General features: G+C 31.7%; 1 protein-coding gene across 1 annotated transcript in view; it reads right to left on the bottom strand.

Moving 5' to 3' along the window:
- Positions 1-4,004: 4,004 nt before the first annotated feature.
- Positions 4,005-9,032, bottom strand: part of LOC143910366 (transmembrane protease serine 9-like) — a 46,031-nt gene continuing 41,003 nt past the window's right edge. The window contains exon 10 of the mRNA XM_077428798.1: positions 4,005-4,208. Within this exon, the coding sequence (XP_077284924.1) occupies positions 4,005-4,208 (204 nt within the window). The remainder of the gene's footprint in view (positions 4,209-9,032) is intronic.

Raw genomic sequence — 9,032 nt, 5'->3', positions numbered from 1 at the left:
ATATATATATATATATATATATATATATATATATACACACACACACACACACACACACAAATTGTGTCACAAAAAAGCTTACCTCAACTATTTCCTCTAATAGGACTGTTAAATTGTCATTCGAAGTGATATCATTGCAAATAATTGTGTAAATATCAACATTTATACTACAAGTTCCATATGATGTCACTTGAGGTTTTATTTCAGATTTATTTAAAAATTTGTCCCTTGTCAGGTAAGACTGGGCGATCGGGATAATACTGATACAGACGACTCCAAACAATATTTGATTCCATTTCACTGATCGTCGATTTTGCACTAATTTCCTGTATTGTATACAACATACATACATATTATATATACAAGCTAAAAAGTATTTTTGATTTGTAACGGTATAATATGAATATTTACATTTTTATTTTTTAGATGCAGAAACAGTATTGCATGACATGTTTTATTTAAGTAAGTATTTTTTAAAGAAATTGATCCCGACTTATTGGAACGATTTTTACTATATGAATGATCGGAATCATAATATCATATATATAAAGACGGTAATCTGTGTGTGTGTGTGTGTGGGTGTGTGCGTGTGTGCGTGTGTGCGTGCATGCGTGCGTGCGTGCGTGCGTGCATGCATGCGTGCGTGCGTGCGTGCAACGCTGTGCGCATGTGCGTGTGCATGTGTAATGTGTGCGCATGTGCACATGTGCGTGCATGTCTAACGCTGGCCGAACATAATGAATGAAAGAGGTATGGGCCGCTTTTAGATCATCACATACATACCAAGGCGGCCCATACCTCTTAGTAATATATTTAATTACATTAGTTTATAGTTTTGATTGGAACATAATTTTGATTGGAACCCCAATCATTGAAATCTTTTTGATTGAAACCCCAATCATTGAAATTACTTTGATTGAAATTTTAATCCCACACATTTGTACATTTGTTGTTGAAATATTGTTTAAATTACCTTTTTATTTTAATAAATTAATTGTATTTCATTTATTGTATATTTATTTAATTATTTATTATATTTTAGTACATTATTTGTTTATATACATTTATTTTACTTGAGTTTTTTTTACTAAAGTTTTTTATATTTTAGTACATTATTTTTTATATACATTTATTTTGTTACATGAGTTTTTTTACTTAAGTTTTTTATATCCATTTATTTTTTTTTACTTGAGTTTTTTTTTATATATCTTAAAATTATATACAAAACCAAAGAGGTATGTTTTTAAAAAACCTTTTTTTACTAAAGATTTTATTATTTTCTACTTTTTAGTGTTACAGAAATTACTATAATACCGCAGGCAGCCCGTTAGAATTCCGCGAGGTCCGCCAACTGAAAATGTTAGAGTAGCACTGATTTAAATGCTACAGACATTTATTTATGAATACAATATTTTACAAATTATTTTAATTATTTTATACATAGTAATTTAATTATCATTTACAAATTAATTATAATTATTTACAAATTAATTTAATTATTATTTATAATTATTTTAATTCATATTCACGGCGAACAGGTTAGAATAGAAAGTGACACCGCTTGCTAGACGAATAGACGTCAAAAAAGTCGAAAATTTGGAAATTTGAAACGCGTTGTATACGATATTTTATCTCCAACGTAATGGCAGACGATACATTAACGTATATTGATGACCAAAATGAGCAATATGGCAAAGTATGAAAACGATCGGATAAGAGATAAGAGATATAAAAATGACATCTTAATGTGAAACGTATAGGAAGTTTGTAAAAATGCCTGACCCGTATTTCGATTTCTTATAGAAATTAGCCTTTACTGGCTTGAAAATAAATTTTCGATGGTATAAGACTGGGTGATCGGTAATACCAGAAGGCAAATAATTGCAGATAATATTTGATTCCATTTTATCGTTTCCATAGTTTTCGCTTTATATCTGGTTTACTAACAACAATCATCATCTAATGCATTGCTATTTAAAAAATATTGAATTTTACTGATTTAAAAAATGGATACTTACACTTTCATTTTCCAAGAAAGCAACAGTTAATGTATGTATTTTGATTCGCTTAAAATCTACGGTACTACCAAGTTGATTGACTTTTTTACAATGAATGAATGATTTTACAATTGTGATCGGTTATTAGAATTACTGTATCGTACTGATAACCTAAACATTTAATGCCATCGTATTTCAACATTATCATTGTTATCATCATCGGATAATATTATATCATTGTTATTATCCGATCACAATTCATTATAAAAAATTCGGATGTGACCAACCCATGACTTTATATATATTTGAGGAATATAAGTAAGTCACAAAACAAAATTCGATATTGAACCGTCTATACACATTCACATATACCGGCAGCATTATGAAATACTAATACATAGCTATGGAAGCATTTTCGATAGAAATTGAGCGCAAATGTATGGAAATTTGCACAAGACAAAAGTTATACTTTTTTTTTTGTTAATTTTTTTTTTATTATTTAAAATCATTATCAGTATTATACACAATAAATATCAAGAAGATTAAAATAATTTAAAAGGTTAAAATAAAATAATGAAATATTGTTTCAAAAATATTTGTTTTAGCTTGGTACGTTCAGGGGTGTGGACAGAATAGTGGTCACAACATTTTTGACCTTTCTAAGAGGAAATATTCCACTTAGAAAGTATATAAAATTTAATGATTCTTTTTTATTTTCATCAAATTGATACAAGAATTATACTTGAATTTTTTCGTGAAGAGCACACATGCTTAAGCGGTCGACAAAAATAATGTTATTAAATACGATTATTTTTCACCATGGTAATGGCGGACTTGATCCGCCATTACCATGGTGAAAAGTAATCGTAATAGACACGTTTGAAAATACTGCATTATTGTACTCGGTGACGTCTATCGTTCACAATGTCGCATTTGTCCACACTGTTCTGATCGTTCTGTAGCTTTTCGACCCCCTCTCGCTATGGCAGATGAAGCACTTTGCCATACTCATAATCAAAGTATACGGAGAGAATTGGTGATATCTCAATTTAGAGAACTCTTCGTATTAACCCAACCAATAAACAAATTTAAATAATTTATAAATAATATTGTGTTTAAAAATAAAAATTCGTATAAAATAAAAAAATAATAATAAAAAAATGTTTTTTAAAAATAGCCTCTTCTTTATTTTGTTTATAAAATTAAGACAATATATAAAAATAAATGTATACAAAATGTGGGATTTCATGATTAGGATTTCAATTAAAAAGATTTCAATGATTGGGATTTCAATCAAAATTATGATCCCGGCCTTATAGTCCGGTCAAATTATACATTCAAAGATACATAAATTTACAGCAAGCTGAACGTGAGTAAAATTGTTCAAAACATAATAATAAATGACATTTCAAAACCTGATCTCGGCTTAAACTTATGTGATTAAATATATTACTAAGAGGCTTGATTTGCGTAAGTACGTATGTAATGATATAATAGTCCGGTCAAATTAGACCAAAAAATTAGAGTGAAGGTACATACATTTACAACAAGCTGAAAGTGAGTAAAATTGTTCAAAACATAATTATAAATGACATTTCAAAACTCGTCATCGTTCTGGTACCTGGAAAAAAATTTACTTGAGGTCAAAGGTCAAAAATATGGGTTTTTAAAAGGTAAGTTTTATCATAAAATTACTCAAGACAAAAATTGTAGATCATAAAATTATCTATAAAAAATGTATTGATACTTTTTTTCTAAAGAGCCACCGTTTCTGAGATATAATGATGCAAGAAGTTGTATTTGCCATAATATGAACACGTTTCAACGCCACCTATGAGGTAGTGTACTTTTTTAGTTGTGTAGTTTTTTTTAACGTGGTTTCCCTAGTAGGCCTATTCCACAGGTCTGTTGTGATTCTATTAAGTTCGAAACTATCAAATAATAACAGATATTAGCAAGGGTTGGAAATGATAAAAGCGATGGAAATTTCAAAAAAAGTAGAGAAATTTATTCATCTGATTCATAACCTTCAAATACTTCTTCTTGTTCTTCTTCTTGATTTTCTTCTTGATCTTCCTCTTCTTCTTCTTCTTCTTTTTCTTCATTCTGGGTGTAAGTAAATTGTGCAAAAAGTGATGTATCGCATGTCTCCTTGTTGATATCAAACGAATCCTCTACTGTTGGTGATTCAACATTAGAACACAACCATCCCTTTTTAGAATTGCAAAAAATAGTGTTTAGCAGTTTTTCCGGCGCAGGTGGGAGTAAAGTCTGAATTGGTTCTAATGCAGCGGCTTCCAAACTTTATGCTACTACGCCTCCCTTAAAAAAAATTTTTTTTTCCGCGCCTCCCTTCATTTTATTTTTTAATAGATATAATAATATAGACACGTTTTAAATAATAAACTTTTATTTAAAAATAATGAACACTACAATAGACATTTTGTTTACAATATACATTTGTACATATTATATGTAAATACAATAATATATATATATATATATATATATATATATTATTGTATTATATTGTATTATTATATTATATATTATTGTATATCATTTTTGTAAAAATCTATTATTGGACTCGGATGTTACATATATTATTTATTTACTTTTTGTTTTTTTTTATACCTATCTCTGTACATCCTGTCTGTTGATTTTTCAATTAATAAAATAAAAATAAAATAAAATAAAATATATATATATATATATATATATATATATATATATATATATATATATATATATATATATATATATATATATATATATATATATATATATATATATATATATATCATCATCATCATCATCATCATCATCATCATTTACAGCCATTCGCCATCCACTGCTGGATGAAGGCCTCTCCAACACGCTTCCACTCGTCTCTGTTTTGCGCAACACTCATCCATCTCATTCCGCACATTTTCCTAATTTCGTTCACCCATCTTCCTTGCGGTCTTCCTTTTACTCTTTTGCCTTCTCTCGGGTACCATTCAAGCACTTCTTTTGTCCACCTTTCGTCCATCCTCCTAGCTACGTGACCCGCCCATTGCCATTTCAATCTCTTCACTCTATCCACTATGTCCACTACCCTTGTCATATTTCTCACCCACGTGTTCCGCTTCCTGTCTTTCCTCGTTATGCCAAGCATACAGCGTTCCATACTTCTTTGAATGCATTGGATTTTATTTTGCATCTTGGCGTTCAGTGTCCAAGTTTCACATCCATACGTCATCACTGGCAAAACGCATTGATCAAAGATCCTTTTCTTCAGGCAGAGTGGCATTTTTGATTTAAATACAGCATTCATCCGTCCAAATGCACTCCATCCTAATTTCATACGTCTCTTTATCTCTTCATTTTTACTACCAGACATGTCAATTATTTGACCTAAATATAAATAATTATTTACTACTTCTACTGGTTTATCATCTAAGGGGATGCTATCAGGCATGCAATAACTATTGAACATTAGTTTAGTCTTATCTACGTTAATTTTTAATCCTACTTTTCTACTTTCCCTGTCCAGCTGTGTTAGTCTGATAAGTAGGTCAGCTGAATCACGAGCTACTAAAACTATATCGTCTGCGAACCGAAGGTGACTCAAAAAGCGACCATTGATGCTTACTCCGGCTGTATCCCAATCCAATTTCCTGAAAACTCCCTCAAGCATCGCATTGAATAACTTGGGCGAGATTGTATCTCCTTGTCTTACTCCTTTTCCTATGCTAAATCTATCTGTACCTGAAAAAATTTTAACCGAAGCTGTGGCATTCTTATATATTGCAGCTAACAGTCCCACATAGGGTTCCGGCACTCCCTGTGTTTTTAGAGCGTTAAGTACTGCATTATGACTAACTGTATCGAAGGCTTTCTCATAATCGACGAAACCTAGGCACAATGGCCGTTGATATTCGTTGGCGCGCTCGATTAGCTCGCCAACTACTTGAAGGTGGTCCATTGTGCTGAAATTTGCCCTAAACCCTGCCTGCTCTATAGGTTGGTTCTCGTCGAGGATATTCTTCAGCCTTTCTGTAATAACCTTCGTGAAGAGCTTGTAGACCGCTGAAAGTAAACTAATGGGTCGGTAGTTCTTGATATCGCTTTTGTCGCCTTTTTTGTGTATTAAAATGATAGTTGCGTTATTCCATCCTTCTGGTATAGCTTGGTTCTGGATGCATTTGCTGAAAAGCCTAGCTAAGATAGTAATTAGGGGGGGGCCGCCACATTTTAGTAAGTCAATGGGAATATTATCTTCCCCTGGGGTTTTACCGTTCTTTGCAGTTTTTAGCGCGGCCTCTACTTCGCTAGGCAATACTGCAGGAACCCTTTGGCCATGTGTCGATTCCGGAACGGGAAATTGACCGTTGTTGTTCTCGTAAAGTTTTGCATAGAACGTATAAACTCTGTCTATGATCTCTTCTCTATTCCTAATTATTACTCCGCTCTCTGATCTGATTACGATCATTTGGTTTTTGCCTAAGAAAAGATCTTGTTTGCACTTTTTCAGGCTACGGTTATATATATATATATATATATATATATATATATATATATATATATATATATATATATATATATATATATATTGTTTTTGCCACTTTTTATCATTGTCACTTACGTATGTATTTAATGTCACAAAAATTGATAATTATTATAAAAAATTATCGAAATGATATTAAAAGCAACATGATAATTATAAATATATGATTTGATACACTTAAAATCATACACACTCCAAAACAAAACACAAATAAAATTTTAATAGAAATATAAAATTAGGCAAATGTAATTGATTTATTTTTAGTAATAATAATAATAATAACTTTTGTATTTCAATCCCCAACGCCCATATAAATATTATATAGATAACAACATTATTGAAAAAGAATAAAAATAAATGATAATAATAATAATAAGAACAATCAATATCAATATAGATATCATGATAATTATGATCATCATTGATGAATCCGGCTCTGATGGTAATTCTGTGGTTTATTCTATACTTATCTCTGGTTCATCTGTAGTTGTCTTTGAATATTCTGTAGTTGTCCTTGAATATTCTGTTGTTTGTCGTTGAACCTTATGTAGTTGTCTCCTCGCAAAAATCAACTTCTTCAAAAGGCAAATTTAAATGTGAAGTGCACCGTGGATTTCCAGCAACAATTTTATTTATTTTCAATTGCTTCAACCAGTTCAAATCACAATTACAATTCCATTTGTTATTATCAATCCATAAAGAATTTTCTCCAAAGTTATTTAGCAGCTCGTCCCCGAAAACGCATGAATTCAAAGTTGTAAGTGGATTATTATCTAAAGCAAGCATACTTAATGATTTCATCATCTCGAAACTTCCACAACCAATGTGATCAATTTCATTTCCCATTAAAAATACTCGCTAAAAAGTATTTGAATATTCGGATTTGGGATCCCTAGTTCGATCCCATGAGCTGACTTCGATTGAAAAGCATTTTTCTGAGTACATCTGTGGTGTTGCTGGTCAGACTTGGATATTTGTGACTCCAGGTCGATTGTTTCCTATCAGAGTTTGCCAATTTTCTCTATTTTCATTGTTGAAACGGTTTCCGTTTAAAAATTCTCTAAAAATCCTTCCTACCTACTATGTCACCACTATTTGATTAATGTACAATTCATAGATGTCTTGTTAATTTGCGAGTTTTTTACATACCTCCTTTACGTTTCACTTACGATTACAATTCAGGAAAAAGTTTGCCTCTTATCCGATCATTTTCATACTTTGCCATATTGCTCATTTTGGTCATCAATATAAGTAAATGGATCCTCCGCCATTACGATAGAGATAAATATCGTTTAGGAAGCTTTTCAAGTCTGAACATTTTTAATATCAGTTACAGTTGGTGACAGTTGGTAGTCATTAATTTTATACATAGGTGGCGGTAGTAAAAAAAATATTGGTGTTTTTATTCAAAATAATAATTTTATAAACAAGTTATACAATATTATAAAAAATCTACCCGGATATGTATTCTCACGACACCCAGTCCCACGGTATCGGTCACTTCTGCGAAGGGACCAAGAAAGAATTAGTCATGAAGTTTTTGAAGCAAAATACTATTCTATCCAGGTTGATTCCACACAAGATTTATTTTATTTATTTATTTATTATTTTTTTATTTAATTTACACCAAGAAGGCCTAAGAGGTAAGCCCAATGCGCCTTCCTGGCCAAAGACAATTATATAAACATATATGTACACCATTCATATATACACAAATACTTCCACGTATACACAAATACACATTCATATAATACAACCATCGATCAGCTGAGCATCATTATTCAGTATTTGCATAAAAGCATTGTCTATGAGCGTCTACTTTCAATTGTGCTATGTAATGAATCGGTCCTGTACCTGTACCTGTCCTGGTTTTAATTGTTTTTTAACGGTGCAATTTCTATCTTGCTAAAAAGAGTCTTTAGTCTTACATGTGTGTTATTTAAGAAAATCTTCCGTTCGATTTTTGTTTATCACCCTATTTATTATTATTAATACATTTTATTTATGCAATATAAGCACTCATTTACGTGCCAATTTAGAATACTGGAAAAATTCTGCTTTATGGCCGCGCGCAAACACACAGATTGTCAATATAGTGTGTAGTATTCGATCGCGTCATTAGACTCGGTCTCGCTGAAAGGCTCTATTTTCATTATGGGTGGATGTGATGAAAGGCGCACTGGGCAGCTTTCAGCACAGGCCATCTGTGAAATATATACACTCGTGTATACGTATATACATGTGTATACAAAGTGCATAAAGTGCACTGATTATCCGTTGGGTGGATTGGCGGCGGCAATGCGCACTGGACCCAATTTCATCCTTTGCATTGTTATGCACCGGGACTGCAATATGCACCGAGCTGATCGTTGAAAGGGATTCCCTTCGGGATTTGTCCTGTATCCCTATGAAATTCGATGAAGTATACGCAAATCGTGGTGTCGATCCCCGGTGAAAATATCAATAGCGCAGCGTGTATGATCTAA

This window comes from Arctopsyche grandis, chromosome 4 (genome assembly GCF_051622035.1).
Source record: "Arctopsyche grandis isolate Sample6627 chromosome 4, ASM5162203v2, whole genome shotgun sequence".
Lineage (NCBI taxonomy): Eukaryota > Metazoa > Arthropoda > Insecta > Trichoptera > Hydropsychidae > Arctopsyche > Arctopsyche grandis.
Note: the sequence above shows the minus strand (reverse complement) of the source record. Positions and strands in the feature narration are given on the sequence as shown.